Source organism: Lethenteron reissneri, chromosome 26 (assembly GCF_015708825.2).
Source record: "Lethenteron reissneri isolate LAM-NWPU_2019-01 chromosome 26, ASM1570882v1, whole genome shotgun sequence".
Classification (NCBI taxonomy): Eukaryota; Metazoa; Chordata; class Hyperoartia; order Petromyzontiformes; family Petromyzontidae; genus Lethenteron; species Lethenteron reissneri.
The window spans coordinates 5,081,106-5,107,273 of record NC_083804.1 but is presented as its reverse complement, the minus strand read 5'-3'; the positions used below and the strand labels follow the sequence as shown (position 1 = coordinate 5,107,273).

Genomic DNA, 26,168 nt, shown 5'->3' with positions numbered 1-26,168 from the left:
AGAAAGAGCTTCATAGCTCATCGGATTCCTCCACTATAAATACACATGATCTGCCTCGAGATTTGAAGCTTTCGTGACTGCAAGGATTCATACTCTTATGTTCTTTCGGTAAAGTCACGTAGGTAAAAATAAATAATAACAACTATAGAAATAATAGCTATTATTATTTATATTATTTATTATGATTTTATTGTTTATTTTAATAATAATACATGAAAATAACTAAATTAAATCACTTTTAGTTATTTTCATTTATTATTATTTAAATGAAAATAACTAAATGAAATCACTTTTTGTTATTTTCATTTATTACTATTTTATTTTTTTTACCTACGTGACTTTACCGAAAGAACCTAAGACTATATGATCTGCCTCGCTGATGCACAATCAATGCCTCTTGCACGCACGTGTTGCTACTGCCACTGCCACCCACCACCACCGCCGCCTCCTGCCGTTGTAAACACACTGCTGACGTCACACCCCCACCACCCACCCCCCTGCCTGGCCACGTATGCAGCAGCAGCAGTAGCGGCGGCGCAGTGAAGAAAAGGGGGCCCTCTCCTCCTACTACTCCTGCTGCTTGCTCTCGACTGGCTGGCTGGATCTCATCTCTTCTCGCACCATCTCTCCACCATCACCTTCTGCGTCTCTAACACCCGGTCCCCTCCTCCTCCCTCCCCCCTTGCACCTCAACAAGGCCATGAAGGTGAGAGACACGCGCACACAACACAACAGGGGGGTTGGTTGGTTGGTGCGGTGACGACGATGATGATGATTGTGATGGTGTTTGGTCGGAGCTAGTTTTGTAACAGCCATTGGCCACGTCTCTCTGTGTCTCTCTCTCTGTGTGTCTCTCTGTGTGTCGTGCGCGAGGTTTGCCTTCGTGAACGCAGCCTGTGCGAGACTAAACGCCGTGTCGTCTTGCTGCGGCGTGGTATCGTGTGGCACGGAGTGTACTCTCTCGTGTGAGTGCGGAGTTGTGGTGCCGTATAATTCCCCTCTCTCTCTCTCTCGCTGCTTTATTACGGCGACACACGAAGCCAGCAAGCGGCTCTGTTGTTGGCAAAGTCGGGGAACGAAATGGGTGTTCGTCTCGCCACTAACATTCGTCTCGATGTCGTCGACCCCACACAGTCGTGGCCTCTAAATTCGTCGCCAAATTGTTGTGGCCTCCTCTCGTTGCTGTTGCTGTGGTGGTGATGGGGTGGACGTGCAGCGTGTAACGCACGTGTGCACGAGTCGAACCTCCATCGATTTCGGTGGATATGTTGCCCGAGTGACCTTTACGATCATCAATGTTACCGTGACCGATTAGGCGACGCGTCGATAGATTTAGACGCCTCCGCGTTCAGTGTGTCGCACGAGTTTTTGTTGTTGGCCGTGTGTGCTGCATATACTGTCTGCCGTGATGCTGTGGGGTTGGTTTGTGTGTTGCTGTGGAAGTAGTAATACTCGACAGAAATCCACTGCTGGATGAATGCCTGTGTTAGTTGTGGGGGGGGGGGGGGGGGTAGAGGCAGTGGGGTGGTTGACCATACTTCACCACGCCAGTCAGTGCAGGTTGGCGAAGGCAGGGAGTAAAGCCAGGCCCTTCCAGGTAAGGGGATATGAGGTAGGAGCTGGAAGATGTTTGTTTAACAAGGGAGAGTTGCATAAGATGTGGCTAAAGGGGAGCTGGGGGATGGAGAGAGAGAAACGGACCGGGTAGCGTTTAGGGGATATGAAATGTACATTTGTATAAAGCGAGGGCTGACATAATATAAAGTGAAGATAGTGTATACACTGTAGAGAAACCCAGCGGATGATGGTGCTGGAAATCTTGAGAGATGCAGAGAAGGCATGGTTACAGCGAACGATGGAGAGAGGCGGATGGAGATAGGCATAGGAAGGAGAGAAAAAAAGATGACTTTGCAGTGAGAGAGATGCACACACATAATGGTACATAGTGTGCTTACAAAGGGAAGGGATGTGCAGTTAGGGAGATGGAGGAAGATATTTAATGATGTATCGACAGAACGTGCTGTAGATGGATGCAGAAGGAGGGGGGGGGGGCATGGTTGTGTGTGGGAGATAGTGGGCGATCTTTCGAGGTAAGGGATGTACAGAAGGAATATGAAGGGAGTTAGACGATTCACTGCGGCTCATAGAAGAAAATGTAGGTACAGAGTGGCAGCCAAGGAAAAGTAACGCTTCCGAAAGAACGTCCGCGGAGGAGATGGAGCGATAGAATCTGCTCGTGCCCAGATACCAGGTGGATTATTACACTATAGGGTTGTGAGGTGGATGGGCAGCTTTTTGATGCGTTCATCCAGCAGTGGCTTTAACCCTGCCGCTGCTGATGATAGACACATGGCGCACACACACACGGGAGAGAGAGAGCGGGAAAAAAGTAGCCTCTGGCTGACACCAGGTCAGGGTTTGGGTCAGATGACCCCAGCTGTTGCCTGTGCCACGTTTTGCTGCCAAGGGGTGGAGTCTGTGGGTGGGTGTTGGTGGTGTTGGAGGAGGGTTGTCACTCGGGGGGGTGGGAGCAACACGTGGCTCTGTTAGGAGGTGAAGGATGAGAGCGAATGGCAAATTAACCCCAACACTACCCCTAACCATAGTCTCGGTGCCAAACCTACCATTATCTCTGATCTTGACTCTAACCCCAATATGGGGCCCTCAACCTACAGTTTGCCTTTAACCTAATTCGAGCTCAGTGTTTTGCCCCCCCCCCCCCCCACCAACACTTGTACTAGCGATACACCTAATTTTAACCACCTAACCCTAGTTCTAACCCTAACCTAATGTTCAAGTCATAATTCCTATCCCTTGATCAATAATGAATCGCAATCCTAGACTTAACCTGATGCACTACTTCCATCAAGAACCCTTAGCTATTACCGATAACTCTAGCCTGTATCTAGTTCTAAACCCAACTGTAGCCCAGACCTAAATTCAGTCCTAGCCCCTGACCCCAATTTCAAACATAGTCCTAACCATAAGACCGAGAGCCATATAACTCAATATAATGTGTCCTCGGCAGGTTAAGGTCAAGACTGTATTGAAATAAGGCAAGCCATAATTGCCTCGCACTAGCTATACGCGCACATTCATTGGGAAATGAGATCCATTGCAAGAGGGAAGGTCATCCTGAAGGGTCACGGATATCATCTCCATAGCTGAACTTGTGAATGCGGTGTTAGGCAATGCTTAATTTCTCAATATATCCAGGTTTATAGTCGGCACGTGTCTGAGAGTGAAAGCAAGAGGAATACTGGGTGCGGTGTGCCCTATTTTCTGGGTCACTGACATGGGCAGGCCTCGCCTAAATTAAGCCCTGGATGTTGGCTATTAAGGATTTGCTCAACCGAATGCCGTGGTGGGACACGCGGGACGTGTTTACGACACTCGGAGATGTAAGGTTGGCAGTAGGAGTGGTTGTCATTGTTCTGGAAAGAGAAGGGGTGTTGCTGGTGTGGTTGTGATGATGGGTTCCTTTGTTATTGCTTGCGTTGATAGTGTTAGCTCCGATTGGGTTAGTGATTGTAATTATTACTTTTTTTAGAAGGTCTTGTATACTTGCCAACCATATCGATTTAAGACTTATGCTGCAATTTTTAAACCCTTTTAGTGCATACCTATTTTCAAAGCTCATCATGCCACTTCATACAATTTATTATCATTTTGATGCAATTTTTGCTTTCAAATTCGGTATGCGATAAAAGGGCTTTAAAGGCAGCAGCCGGACCACTCGCATCCTTCGCGTTGGATAGTGAGTGGTATTGGTGAACGTGGTGGTTTATGTATGGGGTCAAGTCGTTGGTGTTTGTGGTTGGTGTGTTTGATTGTTAAGGGCCTTGGTGTCGTTGGTTGTGTTAATATACACTGTGGTTAGGTTTTTGCTCATTGGTATTACAGTAAAGTGGACCTGCCTGTGATTTTGTTCTGGTTTGAATGATGCCAATTATTAAGGGATGCTGATAAAGGTTACGCTTTTAGTGCATCTAACCTTAGGTAGGGTAAGGTGTTATGGTTAGTATTACATGTTGGGGTTAAGCTCAGAGATATTATTAGTTTATGTGGCTGAAAAAAGACGAGTTATGATTGTTTACCGCTAAAGCTAAATTTAGTATTATGAAATAAGGTTAGCTTGACTGTTACTGTTAAATCTTTCGATAGGCTTAGCACGAAAGGTAGGTGTGACATTATAGTGAAGTGTCAGACTGAGATTAAGGCTAAAGTTCGAGTTATGATCGTGGCTCCTGTATATATTTTTTAAAGGCCACAGAGCCCCAAGGTTTATGGCGTTAACCTTCCCCGCATGAGTTGGAGTTTCCGTTATATAACGCGATGAAGTACATTTGACGAAGTAGAACACAGCACGTCCACAAGAGGAGGGAGATGGAACGATCATGCCCAGGCGCAGCGCTGGGTGATTTTTAATCGGCGCAGGCTGATTGGTTGCTGCCTCCATTCAGCAGTGGATTGACCGTGGCCGCTGATAATGAGGACGAATTCGAGGTTTTGACGCTCACAATCCCAGGTTTACACACAACCCAGAGACTCAGCCTGCCGATTGGTGGTTAAGAGGGGGGTGGGCGGGCGTGAGTAAGTGAGTGAGCCTTGGGGGCAGAGAACTCTGCTTGCTGGAGGTGCACACGTGGCAAAGACGTCCACATGGTACGTGGTCGTTTCCCTCCCCCGTGCAAATATTCCGACGGAGGCAAGCAGCAGAGGCAGCAGCAGCAGCGACTTGGGCACTGGTTGTTTATGTCTTTACTTTAGTCACGGTCTTAGTCGGCAACAGACTTTTGGAGATGTTGTCTTAGTCCGCCGATTAATTTAGGCGTTTCTCGAAAGTCGCGTTGATCGAGAAGACGATGCAAGACAGTCTGCGTTATTCAGTGTTGGTGAAGGGCACGCAAATTCCTCCCAACAATAGTATCCGGTCAGACAGTTAATGTATGTGAAACTTATTTTTTAAAATAATATACTGTATAGCTTGGTGATTTTCATCCATAGTCATTGCTCATAAAAAAACCACTTCGTAAAAAGTTATTTTCGTCACCAATTTCGTGAACAAAATTAACATTGCACTGTGTGCCTGACCGCTGAGGATTGAGTGTGTCACACCGAGGTAAACCGGTAGAGAATGGTGATGAGTTAACATCTGAGTGAGTGCTTGGCTATAGTTTAGCTGAGTTAACATCTGCGTTAGTGCTCGGCTCGAGTTTAGCTGAGTTAGTATCTGCGTTAGTGCTGGACACGAGTTTAGCTGAGTTAGCATCTGCGTTAGTGCTAGGCACGAGTTTAGCTGAGTTCGCGTCTGAGTTAGTGCTAGGCTACAGTTTAGCTGAGTTAGTATCTGCGTTAGTGCTAAGCTCGAGTTTAGCTGAGTTAGTATCTGCGTTAGTGCTAGGCTAGAGTTTAGCTGAGTTAGCGTCTGAGTGAGTGCTAGGCTCGAGTTTAGCTGAGTTAGCATCTGCGTTAATGCTAGGCACGAGTTTAGCTGAGTTAGCGTCTGAGTGATTGCTAGGCTACAGTCTAGCTGAGTTAGTGCTAAGCTAGAGTTTAGCTGCGGTTATGGAACGGATTGAGTTAACAGGACAGTTGGGCTTGTGGTTAGCGTTCAAGCTATACAGTCAGTACTGATGGTTGGATAATGCCTTCATTCAGCACTGGATATAACATGATTTCAGATTATGGAGTTTTGTGATTTTGTATGCTGTTTATTGAGATAGAGTTGCATTAGGAGTTATGGTTAGCATCATGCTCTGGGATTAGCAGTGATCAGAATGAGGTTTATGTGATGGGAATGTTTTCGGGTTACGCTTGGGATTGACACAAAGCGTATTGTAAGATGAGGTCAAGTTTCACGTTTGGTTAAGTGTTGGAGTTGTGAAGACTTACACTTTGCGTTTCAAACAAACCCAGCGTTTGCCCTGATACGATCGTGGTTAAAGTTAAAGTCCATGTTGCATTCAGTTTTGGTGTAAGAGCGTGGCGGTGTTGTTAAGCTCAGGCTATGCGTTGGGTAATGTGGTATATCATATTCGTGTTATTGTGTTGTGTGATAGAAACAGGACCCACATTGTAGCCAGGAAACTGGGATTCAGGTCGGGTCACTGGGTGGACTCACAATGATGGTCAAAGGATAAGCCATTTCATATGTTAATTCATGCTCCTATAAATGATAGTGAGGCTTGCAGCGTTTGAAGTATCCTTATGAAATACATTATTTACACGATACTGTATGACATGAAAGAGAAATAACATTTTTATTCTGACTTTTTTAGTTCACTGAGTAAAGGGAAACGCTTGTTATCCATGACTCTATTCTGTTTATCCACAATTATCTATGTATTTTCCCATCCTGCTTTGCAGAATGGCTTCCAAGTATTCACATCTTTTTTGTGGATAAAAGTTCATCGGCAAACCCATCCGATTATGTTATTATCTGCGGATTCTTTCCTGCATATAAGTGGAGTCGATTCGCGAGTAATCCTGTCGATAATAATATCCGCAATGTTCGCCCCCTACTTCACTATGGTTAAGAGGCGGCGTTCTCATGTAAACCTCATTCACTGTAAAATGAATGACCAGCTGCATTGGATCGCATAGCAGTAGAACCATAGGAGCGTGATTAAATCCTGCAACGTCAATAGCTGAAAAACACAAACCTTCTGGTTTCATCCCTGCACAAGCAGGCTTGTTTTATTAATTTGCGAATGTGGTGAGACACTCAGTTTATTAACTCCCACAGCTTGCTTTTAAAACCATTAATTCCGAATAAAAGGTACCGTGGCTTTAAAGGTTATTTGGGTCTAGATCACGGGGGTAATTTATTATATTGGCTGCTGTTTTTAGTGGAGCCACAAAAATAAATGAGTAGACACTTTTCCCTGGAGAATAGAGTTTACAGTGGAAATTATGTCTTTGCAATCGCCCACATCACATGGCCGAGACATCCCCATCCAGTACCAAGCCCTTGAAATCATGCTACGATAACTGTCGGGCAGCCGTAAATTTTTATTGTTTAGTCGTGAAAATTGTCGACTAATTCGAGTGGAGAATAGCATTTAGAGTGGAAATGGTGGCAACGATCAGCCACGTCACACAGCTGCAGCGACCTATCCGATACCAAGACTAGAGCTGCCAGACCTCTCGAGTTATACTCCAAAGCCCAGATTGGCGTTGGCTCCTCTATGCAAAACCATAAGCACACATGTGTGTGTTGAATTAAAACAAGAATGGATGCGCTGACTGAACCGCAAGGCCCTCTCTTCTCTTCGCTGTTGACTACAGCCACGCTTTAACAGAATTCAATCAGTCTATGAGATTTTGTCAGTGCATGTCTGAATTTTATACTTTTCGAACGGAGCACACGGCATCAAAGCCCCCACTCGTTTTACGCAGCTTTCTCTCGCCACGTCACACTTGTAAATGTTTACGTAGCCACTCGAAATGTATCGCTGCTTTAAAGTGAGTTGAACATGCGGAAACCTACGTGGTACGTTTAGACAAACATAGCATGGTGCTGTAGGTAGTTTTTTTTGTTTACATGTACGACGCCTGCTGGAGGAAGGTCTCCCCAAGCCGTGTGGGTTCTTGGAGTTGTATGACCATACTTCACGCTCCTCTTCTTGGTTCTTTCGGTAAAGTCACGGAGAATGGAAATAATAAAATAATAAAAATAAAACATAATAAAATATTTCTCACGACGTTTCGGCCACTACGCAAGCAGCCGTCCTCAGGTGGAGAACAGGTCTGTCGAGAAGACAGAGTCTGACCTGTTCTCCACCTGAGGACGGCTGCTTGCATTGTGGCCGAAACGTCGTGAGAATTATTTAATGTTTTATTTTTATTATTTTATTATTTCCATTCTACGTGACTTTACCGAAAGAACCAAGAAGATGAATCCCTCTAGTCACGAAAGCTTTAAATCGAAATACTTCACGCTGTCAGTGCGGGTCGGTGAAAGCGGGGACCATAGACACAGGGGCATAGAAATCCCATTAAGTGCAACACTTTTTTTTGCTGCGCTGCACTCTGGCGTCAGAAATGTAGTCGCCACAGCCTATTATGCCTGTCATGTATGGTAGTCGCCCATCTAAAAAGTAAACAGGCTCAGACCTGCTTAACTGCTGAGATCTGATGAGATTGGATGCATTGCCGTTGACTTGGTACTGCAGTTACTTTGTTACTTCTATTACTGCTATAGTTTCTGTTTGCTGCTACAGAGAAAAATGTTGTTCATTTGGCAGGCAAATTCTAAAATATGGAATTTAACCAAATTAAGTGCAAATCTATTTTAGTATGCTTTTTTGTGCACTCATTGATGACTTGGCTGAGAACGCTAAACTACGCTTATGAAACTGGTTTAGTCACGAGCATTTGCTTGGATTCGAACCCAGGATCTCAACGGTGCAAGCTCAGTTATAGAACTGAAATTACTGTTTAATTGAGATCCCTTTGAGATTAATAAAGGAGACCCTTTCCATCGTCTTTTTATTGACTCCGTACTCAGGAGCTGTTAAATACAAAAACACTCCCATTATCTGTCAATTCCAGGTGAATCGCAGATAAACTGGACTGTGGATGAGAAATTCACTTTTAACCTTGTCAACTCTGCTATCTCGACCTCCTCCCTAAACCCGACCCCACTTCCATCATTATGTAGTTATCCGCTTTTATAAAGTGTCTTGAGATATTGTTGTGTTTAGACGTTATATAAATTGTTCTAGATTTGAAGTTTTCGTGACTGCAAGGATCAATACGCTTTGGTTCTTTCGGTAAAGTCACGTAGGTGAAAAAAATAAAATAAAAAATAAGAATAAAAAAATAGAAATAACTGAATTAAATCGCAACGTTTCGGAAGCAACACAAGCTTCCGTCATCAGGTGGGACAACCACAGCAAGAAACAAAATTACTGTAGTGGGAAAAGAGAGCTGTTTGTGTTTTATTATTTTTAATTTTAATTTTTTTTCACCTACGTGACTTTACCGAAAGAACCAAAGAGTATGTATATAAATTGTTGTTTTAGTCTGAGCCAGCAGCACCGATTGAGTTTGTGGGTTTGAGGCCCAGGGCTAGTAATCTGTCAACGCCGATGCCAAGATCTGGGTATGTGTCCCGCACATCTCAACACCTGAGTTCAAACCCTGGAGGCTGTGTTAGGTGGCTGATACTCCTTATGAATGTGCATGAAAAACAACATCTCAGCCAAAATACCGATTGCCACATAAATACAAACATAATTGCAAAAAAATGCAATTGGAACTTGATTCACCACGAACGATAATTACATGGACGTGGCATAAAACAACTCTGGGTGGGGGGGGGGACATGGCACAGTCAATATTAAACCATTTTTTTATTAATGGTAAACACGAATCACAGAATGTGTAGACACGAAACACAGTGTGCATGATCTGCTTTGTGCCTGTCGTGCATTTTGCTCTTGCTCTCAACCCCTTATGTATACGAGGAAAGGCTATGACACTAATCACTTTCTGAAACAAATTGTTGTGCCAAGATATTTGGACTTGACTTGAATAATTCAGCAGGTGCTGGTATCAGATGTAATGCAAAAAAATGGAATAATTTGCATAGTGGAAGCATAACCCTGCTGTGCGTGGAAAACTAAATGATAAACATGAATAGCCTGCAGTGGGAACTCGTGGATGGTTTGCGGGGGAGCTAGTGATGTGGTTTGTGTTGGAGAGCCTTGCCAGTGCCACTGAGCTTTTGAGTAAAATTTCAACAGCCGATCAACATTCCATCAGTTTCCCATCCATACGCTGTTTGCTGGTCTTACCTTGTGCTGGACAATTACACAAAATGTAACATACACATATCTTTAAATACAAAGTTATTTACTTATAGTTTTAAGGTGTAAGTCAACATCGAAGCTGTTGGTGAACATTCACTCAATGGAAATTCTCTCCTCTGCTAACCCTGAGGTCTGGTTGGAAATACACTACAACCGGCCATCCGTGCTTTCAACTCCCTGCCCCTGTACTGCCTCAGGGTCTTTCTCTTCTCGACTATAACTGCCTCCTTTCTTGAAAAAAAACCTAATAAATTAACGGCACCTTCCATCCGCCAATGACCAACATGTCCCACTCTTTCGTACAGCACGGTGATATGCGGTTGCATTTTAGATGGTTTATAAATACAAATTGTATTTCTATTACTGTGGGATTGTGGTGGTTAGTAAACTGATTTACGAACACGGTGCCCTGAGATCGATTCGGAGCTACGGCTAACGTCATTGTCGAGTGATCTCCAGGCTTGTCCTGGACCTCCACTTCACCAACCCATACTGACCATCACCTCATTGGTCTCTTGAGCTGTTCAAGTGGTTGTTAAAGACCCTGGGATGTCATTGACAAGAGTGGGCCCCACTTCCCTGCTGGTAGGGTGTCACAGCGCAATGCTCGAATGTGAGAATCGCTTGGTTTAAACAAAGGGCAACAGGTTGATTGACTGGAACACACAATACAGTTTTGCCCCTGCAGGGGAATCTTGAAAAATGTGGCGAAGGCGCATATCTGCTTCAAGTTTTTGTGTTCTGAACAACCGCTGTGAGGACCGCTATGTGTGTCAGTGGACCTGCAGGGGGTGTCAGATAAATCACTGGCTGTGTCCATGTACAGTGGTTGCTGTGATCGCATTGAGAACCACAATGGGTTTTGTCCGTGTAAATGCTTGTAATGTTACGCCGTGAACTATTACTCTTATTACTGATGCTGCCGTGGTGCGTTTGTTATCACACTGGACTTGCAAGCCACAGATGGCCGGGTTGTATCTCCCGGTGGGCAAGATTCTTAACCCCCCTCCCCTGCCCCCTCCCCCACCGCCGCCTCTATTCACCTGTTCCAAAATGTCTGGGCAGTGTGGAAGAGTAGGCCAAATAACCTCCACAGAGGAGCTGCCCCATAGCAAAGGCCCGTCCGCCAGCAGTGGTGTTACTCAGGGTTCGCAGGGCTGCACCTTTACCACCGTTATCCACAACAGAGTGCAGAAGGGGATGACTTTGTCACTCGACTTGTTGCTCACAGTGGGTTACGATATGTAAACCATGAACTTGGAAAATACGTACAACCCACTTGGCATTTGTGGGCATTGCCAAGCGGTGCATTTTGCAACACCCATTACACAACTTGCTGTCCGGTTTGCCCGAACACTATCCGAACGCCAAAGTTTGTGAAAAGTGCAGTGTGTGCAATTGCGACGTGAGACATCTCGCCTTTCACGTGAAAAAGTGAACCCTTATACCCTCACGTGAACTTTTAATTGCGCAAAGATTTGCGATTATGGAGTGGAACTATCACTGAACTCCTCCCGGTTGGTTGTGCCACATTCCTAAAGGACCCCGTCCTCGTTCTCTGCAATATTCAAGTTGTGTTGACTTTTTTTGTTGTCGCTGTGCTCGCACACGGCCGACGGCCTCCTTTGTAAAAAGTGGCAGCCTACTGGCTCAACCGGAACATCCGTGTAACGAATAAAATAAACCTAAACTTGTAAACTTAAATCGCACCGAGCCGTCCAAACGGCCGGTTCATTGATTTGACCTGACTGACCCCATGAATAACTCGAGTCATGGATAAGAGGACCAGAGATAAAAGCAGTCTCGCAGTATTGCTGCTGGGTATGTAATTGCCCTCTGTTTGGTTTTGCAAAGTAATATAAATGTTTATTGCCCCCCCCCACCCCCCACAACCGCATAAAGTGGTTTCAATCTCGATTTAAAGCTTTCGTGACTGCAGGGATTCATATTCTTGGTTTCAATCTATTTAAACAAATTGAAAATAGACGTCCCCCAATCCCTACTCAGCCCCCCCCCCCACTCACTCTGCCAAAACACCACTCGTACGTGCATGTGTGTTTCGAGTGCCTGATGCAGTACGCGTAATTAAACAGGAAAAACACATGGACGTGTCTATGCACTCTACATATCAGTGGCTGGGGGTGGCTCCCGGGGCTAATAACATGTCGGAGCACTGAGCTGGTACTGCTGGGCTTGGATCCAGGCAATTATCCTTGGTTAAAACCGGCTTGTCAAGTGTGGCAAGTTTATGGTCTCAGCCTGGTCACCAATCATAACAATTGCAAATGTATTCGATATGGTTTTCACTTCATTTGGCAAATTCCAGGTGAGTATAACAATTGAATTGAAATGTGAGGAACACGCTATTTGCAGGGCACATATATGTAACAAAAACGCTCAAATTGGCTTCAAAGGTTACTGTGATGTTAGCTTCAATATTGTTTTTGACACACTGTGGTGCAGTGCAAGGTGCACGAGTTCCGAATAGAGCCTTGCGTCTCATCTCGGATCGTGCCGCTGATAGCAATATAATTGACTTCGACGAAGTTTATTCTCTTTCTCGCATAGTCGTGATTCGCTATGACTCGCACCTTGGCATGCACACAGTCCTGTGCGCAGTGTAGTCCTTAACTGAGTACTTGGTGAGGTATGTCAACGTCAGCAGGTGTGGTGGGTGGTGCTGGACCGCCTGTTTGCGCTTGTCAGGTACGGTGGGACGCCTCCGTGAATGATGTCGAGACTGCCATTGGCAGACCTTATTATCTGTGACATCTGTAATTATAGATTCGCAGAAGAATGGATAATACAAAAATAGACCTGCGCGGCAATAGGAATATATTCAGATCAGCCTAATCCTGTGAATTATCGGAGTGGATGTTAGCATCATGAATTAAAGGAGTCGTACTGAATCAGCCTGAATAGGCGCTAACGAATGGCACATCTCAACAAGCCAAGAGACTAACGGCATGCCTTTTTTTTCTGTGCGCGTGCGTGCGTGTGCGAATTTGTCCGCGTGTGGACGTCAGGGCCCAAACGGAACGGAGAGCATGAATGCGGATATGATGGGCACACCTCCTCACTTGCAGACTGAACCGCCCACAGGTAACCGTGCCCACACAGACAACCCTCCTGCGTCTCCATACCGCAAAACTCCTGGCCCCCCCCGATATGGCCTAACACCACGTCACATCTCGTACTCCTTTTCTCACTTTCACATCCGAAGCTAGGACGCGGGGGGCCCCTCACGTGGTCCTTCACTGTCTATTTCCCATGTCGACCTGGATCCAAAACCTGATACGCTGGTCTCATAAAGACGTCTGTCTGAATCTGGCAAGCAGAACCCAGGGGTGGGGCTAATCGCGTTCTTCATATCACCGTGTCATCTACACGCGACTTAACTGGTTAATTGCTTGTGATGTCAGGGGCACTGCTCGGCTTCTGCATTGAAAAAACCAACCTGGCGCCTGGTTAGCCATGCAGGGCTGGTTTGGCACGGCTCGGTTATGTAGTGGCAAAGAGTTATCGGGGGATGGCACCGCTATACTTATTTCCAAATTCAAGTGAAGACAACATATCAACACTTCTGCCTACAAAGCCACAGGTATGGCCTAGTCCAGTTCTAGCTCCTGGCCAACTGTCAAAAAAAAAACTCTGCACGAGGATTGCGGTGTGATGCCCTCCTCCCTAAGTCTGGCTCCATTTTAACATGGAGAGTTTTGCTTGGAATATTTTTGCCGTCACAAAATTAGTTGTCGGAGACGGTGCTGTCCCCCCTGACCTATGTCACTGACGGTCTCCGTGACATTTCTATTGAGCCGATGAGGTCATAGGCTCAATAAAGTCAAGGAGACACTCCAGCCCAGTTATTCATGGCCTGGAAAAATACTTTCCTGCAGTGACGAGGAAAGTGATCCTCCAACCTGAGGCGATTCGTTTTCCAGCAAATATTCCCAGTTTGGCAAGACAAACCACCCTTGGTTATTTTTAGCAGATGTTGGGTGGAGCCATTTGACCCTCATTGTTATGTGTGTGCGTTTAGAACCACATGCGTATGTGTTCAGGAATGCACAAATTATGGGTAAACGTGCTTGCATGCTCACAAGTAACACATGGCACAGTTACACATGTGGAAATGGCATGCAAGCAATCAATTTTATACACACAAGAAACACACCGTTACAGGACGCATGCACAATAATACAACACGCACACACAAACATACACAAATGCAGCTTGAAATGCCACTAACAGCATGCTTGCACAAGAATACACCACGCACACTAACGAACACACACACATGCAGCTTATACTCACATCGACACAGCATGCATGCAATCCGATACCACACGAACATACACAAGCGCAGCTTACAATGGCATATACAGAGGATTAATACACACGGGCATTAACAATAAGCTCAAACAAGTGTCAACAAAGTTTTCATATGTACCAGCGTAGCTTGCACACAAGTATCAACAACACACGTGCATAACAACATCATCGCACACACACCACACACAATAATACAAATATTTTGCACGTGGCGAATACTGGGCAAGCGTTGCAAGTACATGCAAGGTAAAATAAGATAATAACTTTCAGTCATTCACTGCTTGAATTAATCCTGCACATCTGATAGACCCGAAAAATATTATGATGAAAAAGTAGCATCCTTTGATATTTGCTAGAAATACAGTGGTGCTGTACATTTTGACAAAAATGCAACGTATATTTGGTTAAAAAAATCGTGGTAATTTGGCCTAGTTTCCATCGACTACTTGCAGAATATGCCTTTTCGTGCAAAGCGTAAATGAGACCCACAGTCTTGAACAACCGCATCTATTCTCAAAGAGACCAATACACACATGCAGACATGTACGTCTTGTACAGGGAGCGTAAGTGTGGTACAGGCACTAAACACGTACGCCTCCTGGGTCCCGATATATTTTTCACAGCCCTGCAGGGACGTTGCCTTTAACAACGAAGTTTGCAAAAAAATGTTTTGCTGCGATTCCCACGGTGGCCTGAGTGGGAACAGGAATCGCTGTCTCACTTTCTAATTTGGTGGTGCAAAAAAACATTCCGAGCCCATACTCTTTATTGATTTGAGCCTTTAGACTCGGAGCTGAGTTTGTTCGGAGTTGGTCAGGAGCAATAACTGGACTCGTGGCTTTTTAGGTAGGTGCCTGGCCCTACTTTGCTCGCTCGCATAAGCATGCGCAACATACTTTCACCTGGACCACTCTTAGAAACGAACTGATCCTGTCACATCATGGGGTCATCGTTTAAGAGAGATGTGAGGTCAAATACCGTACCTCGCTCAGGTCAAATTCAGTCATGATTTTTTTTTCTAGGTTCCCCAACTCCTTAGCACAACTTTCTGTTCCAATTGAGTGCAACCAACTGATGACAAATATTCTTAGGTTTTTTCGGTAAAGTCACGTAGGTAAAACATAAAAATTAATAAAAATAAAATAAAATAAAGATCACGACGTTACGGAGGCAACACAAGTCTCCGTCATCAGGTGGGACCGTCACAGTCAGATTAGCTGCATCAAGATTAGCTGCTCTTGATGCAGCTAATCTGGCTGTGACGGTCCCACCTGATGACGGAGACTTGTGTTGCCTCCGAAACGTCGTGATCTTTATTTTATTTTTTATTAATTTTAATGTTTTACCTACGTGACTTTACCGAAAAAACCTAAGAATATGAATCCTTGCAGTCACGAAAGCTTCAAATCTAGAATTGATGACAAATACTCTGTCGCTTGAATCCCAACCCACCTTTGTCTCCTTCCCGCCCCCCCCAGATGACGAGCGAGACCATGGCAAGCCGGCTCCAGCGCCAGGCATGCTCTGGCGGGTCTCGGGCGGCATATTCAGCGCCACGAAGGGGGCGGTGGGCGCCACGCTAGGTGGCGTGGCCTGGCTGGGCGGCAAGGGCTACGAGGTGACCAAGACGGTGGTGACCACGGTACCAGCGGCGGGGGTCGGGCTGGTGAGGGGCAGCGTGTCGGCCGTGGCCGGTGGGGTCTCAGCCATGGGATCGGCCGTAAGCAGCAAAGTCCCCTTTGTGCCAAAGAAGAAAGACAAGTCCGACTGAATAACACTGCCGCATAGGTTTTCACAGTTGCGCTGTATAGCTCTCCCCGATGTGTTTTCTGGTTGAACCACGTGTTGTTCGTCTCGTGGAGTGACAAACACGTCGGACGTCATGTCGAGCAACACGCAGTGCAACCCGAAAAAACATCGAAGAGCCAAGTCCGACTGAGACTGGCGCGCATGGTTAGACCGCCGGATTACATTACAGGGCGGAGACGAGGGGTCTGGATCGACATGCGATTCACACCTTCGGCCTCCCTGTCTCTCTGCGCTCTCATTGTACGACTCGCGCGCGTGCCTCTTGTCCCTTATCGCTCGCCATCTATCCCTCCCGCTGCAAATACAACAGTGTTTTTTTTTGTTTCTATCGCTATTTTTTTATTGCGTTGTCGGCATCTTATGCGCATTTTTGCCACGTTCGTGTGTTCGGTTTACTGTTGTTGCTTTTGGACAGCCGACGATGTGCGTCTCCGCAGCCCTAATGAATTAAAGGTAGAGCTGCAGCCCGGTTATTGCTTGCTCACACAACTGCTGGTAGATGGGGCCTCTATTATAGGAAGCTCTCGGGAGCCGTTCCAGAGCGTGCTTTGGCCTACTCATCCACATTGGCCAGACATCTAGCAAGAGGTAGGCGTACCCACAATTGACCTCGCCACATGTGACCTGTTGATGGACAAATTCATCACAATGCCCTATTTCACAATGTTCAGAAACATTTAAAGTGATCAGGTGCTGTTTGCAGCAGGAGCGAGGCAAGGGGGTGACTTGTTAAAGAGAGCAAGAGATTCACGCTTGGCTTTGGGGGCTCGGGGAAAGGGGCACGTAAAAAAATTCCTCCCAATAACTCCCATCTACTGTCCTGTGAAAATAAAGCCACTTCTGGATCCGTGATTTGGAGTTTTAATTAGCCCATCGGATGAAACAATTTTCAGAGCTTAATTTTTTTTACGACTTCACCTGGAGACAATCGTGCTTCAGCCAGCAATGTTTCAGAATGTAATCATGTTTTGTCTGGTTTATGGAAAAAAAATGGCAGAAATGGGATGTGGATATTGTAAAGTTGCACTCCTTTCTTTGTAGAAACCTCTGTTGTTAGTTCACTTTCAAAGCTAGGGTGTCAAGAGCAAGTTTCAGACGAATGCTTCAAATGCAGCAAGCTGCCGTTAAACTCCTCCGGTAGCTTGGAGGAACTTTGGAACGTGCAACATTTTTGTTCTGATTGGCTTTTATTGGAGCCTCAGGTCCCAAATGTTTGTATCCACACGGTGGCTTTAAACCTGGTCTCTTACAATATAGTTTCAAACAGAAAAACTGAGCCATTTTCATTGTATCAGTCAGGTGTTACTAAAAACCACTAACATTAACAGTATGTGCATATTTAAAATAATATTGGGATTTATTTACCAGTCAGGAGGACATCACGTTGGTGTTGAAATATGTGGACGATGACATCTCAACTGCTCCTGGCGTCACCTTATGGATGACCTCTTTAACTCAACACTAAACTGCTGCACTGCTTTGTGTTTAGTAAAAGTAAAAGAAGCAGCTCTTTGCATGTCACAATTGGACATTTTAGTCTGAAAGCTGGTTTTGGCCAAATTGAGTTGTTTTTTGGTGGAGTGATTTGTGATTGAGCTGATGTGATAAATTTACTGCACTTGATAATGAGGTTTAATAACAGGTGGCCAAAATCCAGATCAGAGCTCATCAATTCAGCAGTTTAGCTCATTGCTGCGACATTTATTATCCTGAGTTTGCCACCCAGCTAACATACAATTCACGCATATTTACGATACAGAAACACCGATCTAATGTGTCCTGAAACTCCGTTCTGAAAGACGGGTTTAGGCCAAGCTGTGGGCACATTCTATCGAAGGGTTTGAGGCTCCATGGCACCTATTGATGTCCACATGATATGTTTGATGTGTTAATGAGACATTCCTAGGAGACCATAGAGGAGCGATGTTATGGAACAGGTCACAGCGTTTGAAGCGTTTGTCTTGTGCTTTCTTTACGCATGTCTGCTTAACAGTGCATTGGGATCGCTACAAAGAAATATATTTCATCCAGCAACACATTTAACTGGGCAAGGATTATTGAGCAAATCCTGAAACAACTGGCATTAAACTAATATTTATTTGAACACAATGACTTCTCGGCACTACCAAAGTGTCACCAGATCCAGTTTCCTGCAAATGATGCTGAATAAGTGGCCTCTTGTTGTTCGTGCTCAACAATCCGGCATCGTGGTCACTTTGAGTTGGATTGGCGCGACGGTTTCAAGTTGTAGTTCTAAGACGTTCAAAAGCATTGAGTTTCTTTTGTCCCCCCTGATTGCGTTGCGCACTGGTGAATGGGCGTAATTTCGTCTTCGACTAAAGGCTGCATTGCACCAAGCTGCACACAGCTTCGTTTATTTTGCAGCCTTGACATCGCTGAGCCTTGCATCCCCTGTGCTATGACTCTCGCTGCACCCGCTGCTCTCGCCACGTAGTCTGTTGTCACGTGAACAGCGCTTTGAATTTCGGGGTCGCTCACAAACTGAAATGCAGAGGTCACGTGGTGACAATCCAATCTAAGTTCCGTATGGTTTGCATTTTCCCCCCGAGGGTTTTCTTAAATCTTGGTTGACGATTATGACTTTATTTATTTAAGACATTATTGAAATTGGTTGTTTCATTTCAATTACTATGGTCTGTGTTTAACCAGGTTAGGGACCTGTTGGAATTCACTACCGTGGCAGGTATTGTGTGTAACCTTAATCGAATAAAGACTAATTCATTTTTGTTACATTTAAGTTGGGGGGGGGGAGGGGGGGATAATTCCCAAATGTGAAAACTTGCGACTCTCGCACCATCCTTGTGCAAATTGTCACAATTTACAGCATTTGCTTTGCAGGAGGTGGCATGCTTTAGTAACATACATTATCGGTGTCCCTGCCTCCTGTGCACCGGTGCTGATCCTAAGGCTGTCGTAGAAATTCCACATTGCTCTGCCAACGGCCAGCCTGTTCGTAGGATGACATTGTAGTATCAAGCACCATTGGGATGATGGGTCAAATTAACCCCCAACCAGCATTTGAACCAATGAGAATTGGCTTCTGACTGCCAGTTTGAGCATCGGGACACAGTGCCACGTGGATAGGGGAAAATACTGCCGCCAATAAACAAATGAGTGACTGCAATTGAACCGTCCTTGTTGTGCAAGCTCCGTACGAACTGGTGCATTGGCATGGTATGCCAAATGCGGTGCCACTCAGCTGATAAAATTTGATTAAACTCCCCACAACACTGTGGGTAATTGTTTTCTATTTTACCAAACTTCACGCTAGTCAATGCAGATCGGTAAAGGAGAAGACCACATAAGCGTTACTGATATCACCTGCCACTGAAGTTTGCCGTGCCCGGGAATGAGCTTTAGGGTCAATGGATTCATATAGCGTAGGTTGCTAACCACTGTAACCACTGCGCCACCCAAATTGTGCATCGCAAAGAGCCTCGAATTTTTTGCCTCAAATTGTTCTCGCTTGCCTGGCCTTTTTGGTGACATGGGGGCTTCAAAACATTTTACTGTGCAGCCTGCTCTAACGAAGCTTTGCCTTTTTGAATCTAGAGTTTACACTTCAATGATTTAACCTTTGGCATGTGAAAAGTTTATAGATGGGACTTGGCAGAATTAAATCCCTGTCTGTTCCACAGTTAGGGAAATGTATTGTGATTAACTTTTCGTAATAACCTGCATTGTAAACAATATTGAAACGTTGAATGAACTTGTCATTAAAGGGAGTTGATGTTTGCAAGTAATCTACACTCCAGCATTTTACCTCTTCGAGATGATCATTCTGCCACCAAACAATACAACAAAATGACGTTATGCAGACTCACATCGGTTTAATACTGTCGTTAAGTCATAACTCTTGAAATATTTGCAGTTGGGAAACAAATGACGTGGTATACTGGCCTATATCTTGAGAAATATTTAAGCATTCAACAATCTCAAGCTAGAAATTAATCGAGTGACACGTCTGGTCTGGAAGTTCAACCCACAGGTAACCGAGTGGGTACACAGACCGATACATTTTTGTAGCTTTTAGCTTAAAATTGCTGAGCCTGAAACTCTTCAGAACAAATATTTAAGGTTTTCCTACAAGTTAATCAATCTTGTCGAGTTGACCTACGCAATTCGTTTGTACGGAACAGGCTCTATGGAAGGCTTTCTTTGCTGGCTTTCTGCAGGCCTGTTGAAGAGCATTACATGAAAGGTAAATATTTTTGGGAACTTTCACTCGTTATATCCCGATTGTGCCTTTGGCATTTACGTGCAACATGCAGCATTTCCCCCCCATTTTGAATCCCTCTACGTAGAGAACAGATCAACTTTTTGTTGGGGCTTTGCTTGAAATATTTAGAGGGCCTCTTTTCCTACCATCGCTTACCTTTGCTTTAATTACCAGCGCAGATGGGTGGGTGGTTTGCCTATTCTGAATTAGCCCTCGGAGGCAAGCCGCTCTGAATGTAATGCATCGTTCCTGTGATGGTGTATATTGTGCATAAACTATTAACTGGGCTGTGATCATCACACTCGATGTTCCTGTTCAACCAGTTATGTCTGTGGGCTAATGGATTGCACGCCCAAGTTTGGACTTAATGTGCTGGCTGATAATTAACTCTTGGTGTGGCCATCAGCCGCAAGGGAAAAAAAAAAGTGCATCTCAAGCAAGTTATTACTAAATGATTACATTTTCAAAAAATATAGTTCAAAAAATAGTTTTCTAAATAATGTTAAGATTAAGTTGTCATAACTGCTCTTTTAGTATTCGCGTAGGAATATTGTTTGATTCTTCTTGAGATGCAAAGCTGCTGCAAGGCAAGGAAAATCATCGTTCAAACAGAAAGGCAAAAAGTAAAGGTGCAGCCCTGCAACCCTGCAATGTCATGCTCACGCCGCTACTTCGAAGAAGAATTGCCTCTACAACATGGAGCTTTAGAGAACCCCTCTAGTGGAGCGTTGGCCTTCTCTTCCACTTTGGCCAGACGTCTTGGAATATGTGCGAGTACCCACACTTTACCCCATCACACGTGATTTGCCGATTGACTGTTCGTGTACCCATTCCTACTGCTGGGTTGACAGAGACGGGCTCATTTAAGAAGCGTGCCCATTGCTTCAGCTGCTGCACTAAGATTGATCCATGGCAGCATCGCCGTAGCATACAAATGCTGACTATATATCATGTGTCTTATCACATCTAAGGATGTGCAGATGGCCGTTATGTGTGAGGATATGTGACCTCGTGATTTGCATGTTCACCGACAACTCATGTGCAGGTGTTGGCCATTGTGTGGCCAGTGCCATAGCCCAAACTTGACACACAACCGGTGGCCAGACAAATATAGACGATCAATCTAGCCAACTCACAACAACAACATCCCCCGTCGGTGATGCACGCTAGTCGGGTACGCCCCAAGATGTGACTGCTCTCCACCGCCGAATCAATGCTTTTGTTCGGCTAAGCTCGAGGTGGCGCAGAACAAAAAGCTTGCGACCGCTTTTCACGCGCCGCTCGCACTAATGCGTAGATTAGGAGTTCAGTGTTCTTCTTTCTGTTTTCATCGTTAATGTTTACGTAGCTTGCGTCGGTAAGGTCGTTGCGATGCGCCTTGTCCGCCGGTGAGGTGTCGTTAGTAAGCTGTGAGGTTGCGTCGTACCCTCACTTGGATGCCCCGTGTGCTTTAGGAGCCTGGGGACGTTTGCATGGGCGACTGGGGTCGGTCGTTGCAGTTGTCCGCAGCAACGGAGTCCCCATACTTCACCGCTCTCATTCCCTCACCACCCTCGCCACCACAACACCGAGAACAACCAGACAGGTTTCGATTTAAAGCTTTCGTGACTGCAGGGATTTATCTTCTTGGTTCTTTCGGTAAAGTCACGTAGAAGGGAAATAATAAAAATAAAACGTAAAATACAATTCTCACGACATTTCGGCCACAACACAAGCAGCCGTCCTCGGGTGAAGAAACAGAGCTGTCGAAAAGACAGCGCTCCAATGAACACTGCTAAGCTTGGCAGCGTATTTCCCTTCTACGTGACTTTACAGAAAGAACCAAGAAGATGAACCAGAGACAGGTGTTATCTACGATGTCGGCTTTCCAAACCTGATAATACAGGTCACGAGTTGAACTTTTAGGGGGTTCTGGTTGGCTCTATCGTAAGCGTTATGATTTGATTTAGTGTTAGAATGGAGTTAGCTTTAATGTAAGGTTTAGGTTGATAAAGGTTTGTGTGTCGCAGGGTAGGTTAGAGGCGTTATTGTTGGCTATGGCTATAGGCATGTGTACAATTGAAGTTAGCTTTATCATTATGGATAGAGTTGGTGGTATGGTTTAGGTTATATCTCAAGTTTATATTTGAGTTCACGTCAGATCAGTAGCTGGTTGCTATTTTTTAAGTAGATTCGACACGAGTTGCGGTGAAGCAAATCACTCGAGCGGTTTTACGCAATTGGCCCCACAGAATTACTAGCTTCAAGGTGAGGTTGGATTTCCCATTGTGGTTTTGACTGAACTGGGATTGGACGGTACCACTACGACTGCTGCAATGTGAATGTCACCCAAGTAAAATGGGGTTGGAGTTGGGGGACGGGTACAGATCTCGAGACCCCTTTTGGCGGAGAGGGAATGAGCCCAAACGGCTTGATGGCCCCACATGACTCGTACACAGTCCCAAGCCTCGACAATTTAAACTGGCCAGTACTTCACAGTTCGCTGAGAAGATTCACCACCCTTGTCACTTCCGTTTACACCACCGTGCTTCAAAGTTGACATGCCCTAGAGTTGATGTGTTTTCGGTTTTTATCAATTGACGTTTTTTTTTTTTTAAACCCAGGTGGAATGGTGACTCGCATCAGTTGTGCAGATCAATGTCATGCCCAGGGCCAGAGCATTGAGGTGGCATTGCTGAGATCTTTGGATTTAAGGTTATTGAATTTTTTGCAACGTTAAACCTGGTTCTCACCATACTGCAGATGTACTCACCAATACGCTGGCGCTTTTCCCTACTCAAGCAAGTGATGGAGCCAGTGGTGGAAATTCCGTATTCTGATGGCAGGGCTGAGTTACTCCAAAAAGAGTGACTTCCAACAATGCAGTACTCGTCTTATAGAGGGATGAAAGGCAAACTTGAAATCCGATTTGAACTCTCAACTGGCAACACTCCCCACCCCTGCACCCATTGTGAGTCAAGCGCGCCCGCCACAGTTCCCACACGGATGTTGTTATACATCTGACACGTTTCGCATTAGACGTGGCCCAGCACAGCTCTGCGGTAGACAATTGTAAATATGTGTGTAATAAAGATGAGGGATTCGGGGCGTTCCACGCTTCACAGGGCACGACGAAGCACCGTCTTGTGGTCGGTGGTTACAAATGGCCCTCGCGAAGCAACGATGCCCCAAGGCGTCTCTGTGGTGTCTCTTGTGCGCTTTTGTGACACCTTGGGTGTGAGACTCTGTACAACGTTCCCAGGATAGTTGTATTGTGACGTGGGCTCCGTTAACACAATCCTTTGTCAATTCAGTGCAGGAAAAAGGCCTCGGGCATGCCACGGCGGTGACGGGTGTTGTTTGACGATAGGGGGCGCTAAGGATCCGTTCGGATTTCCACTCACCACTGATCTCCATGACCGGTGATAGAACTGAAGATACTGGGTTCAGAAACATTGTGCCACCGCTCCTTTTCAGGGATACAATTTTCTGGAATGACAGCAGTGTGGTTACCATTACGTCAGCAACTATACCCTCAACTAGGATATTAGTGGCGACATCGTAATGAAACAAAGTGATGTGAAAAGTGTAACAGCTGGCTGTATATTGGGCTATGTGAGGGAGGTTTACGAAAGGTTGAGGAAATTAATCACAAAAGTAAACCGCAATGTTTCAGACCGTACTTCGAAACGGAACGAAGGTTAGTCGTGTGTTGTTTGCGTTGTGATGACGAGATGTCGCTGGGAAGCCTGGCTCTGTGCGATGACAGAAAATAGAGGGGAATAAAAGCATACAAATCGCTAACTGTCGTAACGTTGTGGGTTGATGTGGGTTTTTATCAAACCACCCTGAAAAAGTGAAGTTCTGTAGGAAATACAAAATGTGGAAATGTCATCGTTTTAAAACGCGACCTGTCCGAATTCTGGTCAAACGCCAATAGCAAAGTGAATCCACGGTGGCAATTTTTTTTCTTCCCCCTTTCAGTTTTGAAAAGAAAGTTGTTAAAACTCGACAACACAAAACTCTAACCATATACTGCACAACCTATTTTTTTGGCAAATTGATATGATAGTATTATGTATTTTCTACTGATATCTTTGAAAACTTAATAAAAAGCTGATACCAAGGGGGTGTGTACCTTGTGATGTTTTTTTCTGGTGTGTGTTGTGTCTATTGTACAATTGTTCCAGCCTCCACACACCATGTCTGTTCAATCAAAGGAACATTATGGATACGTTGTTCTTGTTCTCCGGTTGTTAAATATGTCCTAGGCCGAGATGCTGCTATGTCAGGAAAAGCTATGGGGGTGGTACCATCTTCAAGATTGTTAGAATTCAGATGTTTTATATTGTAGGCCATATGTGCGAGTTTCATGTTACAAATGAGACAAATATAATTTACAAATTATTGTTGAAACAGCAACATCGCCCCTGACTGGCAGACTTTGGGAGATTATGTCATTGGACGGGCACAAATCTGGTCAATATGTTCCATGCATTGAAAACCACACGTGTTGTAAAGATTACTTCCCTATAGAGCCGGCATATCGAGTTATTTCAATTGCTGATTAACGGGGTAATTACTCGACGAAATGGATAACAGTTAAAAAAGTATTACCCCAGTTCCAGCGTGTGCCGCTGGACGGGAGGTGTTTGGTGAGGCTTGGCGACGTCATCAGTTGCGTCGAGCTGGCCGTGGCTTGTATGGGGGTTTCCAGCTTTCAGTCGGCAGGGTATTGCTGCCATTTTCAGAAGGAACAAACGAGAAGACGAACTGCAGAGATGGTGGTAACGAAATCAAGTTGTATACCGTACAGATGCTAGATGGAATGTTGCGTTGCGAGACCATGTAATAGATGGCTTGGGGAGGACATAATCCAGCAACGGACCGATAATGGGTGATCATGTTGCTGTGGCATTGTGATCAATATAAAATCTGCAGGTTGAATTAAATTGTGGTTGGGGGTCAACTCGGCTCATCAACCATAGTGGGTTTATAATAAAGGTTTTTGGGTTGGATCGCGTTATTTGTAAATGTGTCGTAACCCTCCACCACCCCACACGGCCAAACAGTAAAAAATGTGTCACGTTTACAAAGGACAAATAGTTCACTACTTTAGCCCACTGGTGTGTTGAAGAGTGAATCAATATCATTGAAAATTTGAGTACGACGTTTCGCTGGTAATTACATCCAGCTTCATCGGGCGAATTGCCAGAATGGTGAGGCTCTGCTCTTGCTCCCGGTCTTAAATAGAGCAGCAGCAGGGTGACGTCATTTATTATGAATAATATTGGTCGCGAAAGCCTACGTGTTAAACATAGGGGGTTTGATAAAACGTCCGTACCAGTGGGAAGTGAACAGTTGTTCTTTGGTCACACGAGCCCCCATCATAGGAATGTGGAATTTTCGCCTCTGACAAGTGGTGGTCACAGATGTTTGCTCCTGAAGGGGGTTGGATGTTGACGATGTTGGGGCCGAAATGTATTTTTTCAATATGAGTCGAGTTTGATTCAATGAGACAAGATCCATCTTTCCGGAGTGAGATGGATTGTGACATTGCAATACTCAAGATATGGCGTCGGCGTGTGGGAGGAATTTATTTTGCAGCTGATTGATGACTGATAATGATTTGGGACGATAAAATAACAGTATTGAAGCTGTCAAAGTCATTTCGTGTGACAGCAGGCCATTGCTCTTCGCTAATTTTCAAAGGGTGGGCCACTTTCACCGACAAGACCACATCAGTGCGCGGGCTGCCACACATTTTTTAACCATTGGGGGTTTGACAGCACGATGTGGGCTGTTGTCACATGCTGTGGATTTTCGGGGGCCGCACTAAAGGCCACGAGTGGGCAGCATTGGGGCCCGCGGGCCTTGCAATGAAGAACACTGCAGGAGGTGAAAACCCCCTTCTTTGTCCCACCACCATCTCTGCCGATGCCCTCCAACCACGCCACCACCGTCTGCGTGACACCAGGTGGCAGCATGAG

The 26,168-nt window shown here is 45.2% G+C and overlaps 1 protein-coding gene across 1 annotated transcript; it reads left to right on the top strand.

The window, feature by feature from the left end:
- The first annotated feature begins 499 nt into the window (after positions 1–499).
- TMEM263 (transmembrane protein 263) lies at positions 500–24,305 on the top strand. Its single transcript, XM_061559864.1, has 3 exons — positions 500–706; positions 12,845–12,920; positions 15,629–24,305. Exons 1-3 carry the CDS (start codon positions 701–703, stop codon positions 15,919–15,921), a joined length of 375 nt encoding a protein of 124 aa, XP_061415848.1. The 5' UTR covers positions 500–700; the 3' UTR covers positions 15,922–24,305.
- The last annotated feature ends 1,863 nt before the right edge of the window (positions 24,306–26,168 follow it).

Coding starts and splice junctions, on each gene's coding strand:
- TMEM263 (XM_061559864.1), top strand. Junction 12,921..15,628: donor GCAGACTGAACCGCCCACAG/GTAACCGTGCCC, acceptor CGCCCCCCCCAG/ATGACGAGCGAGACCATGGC.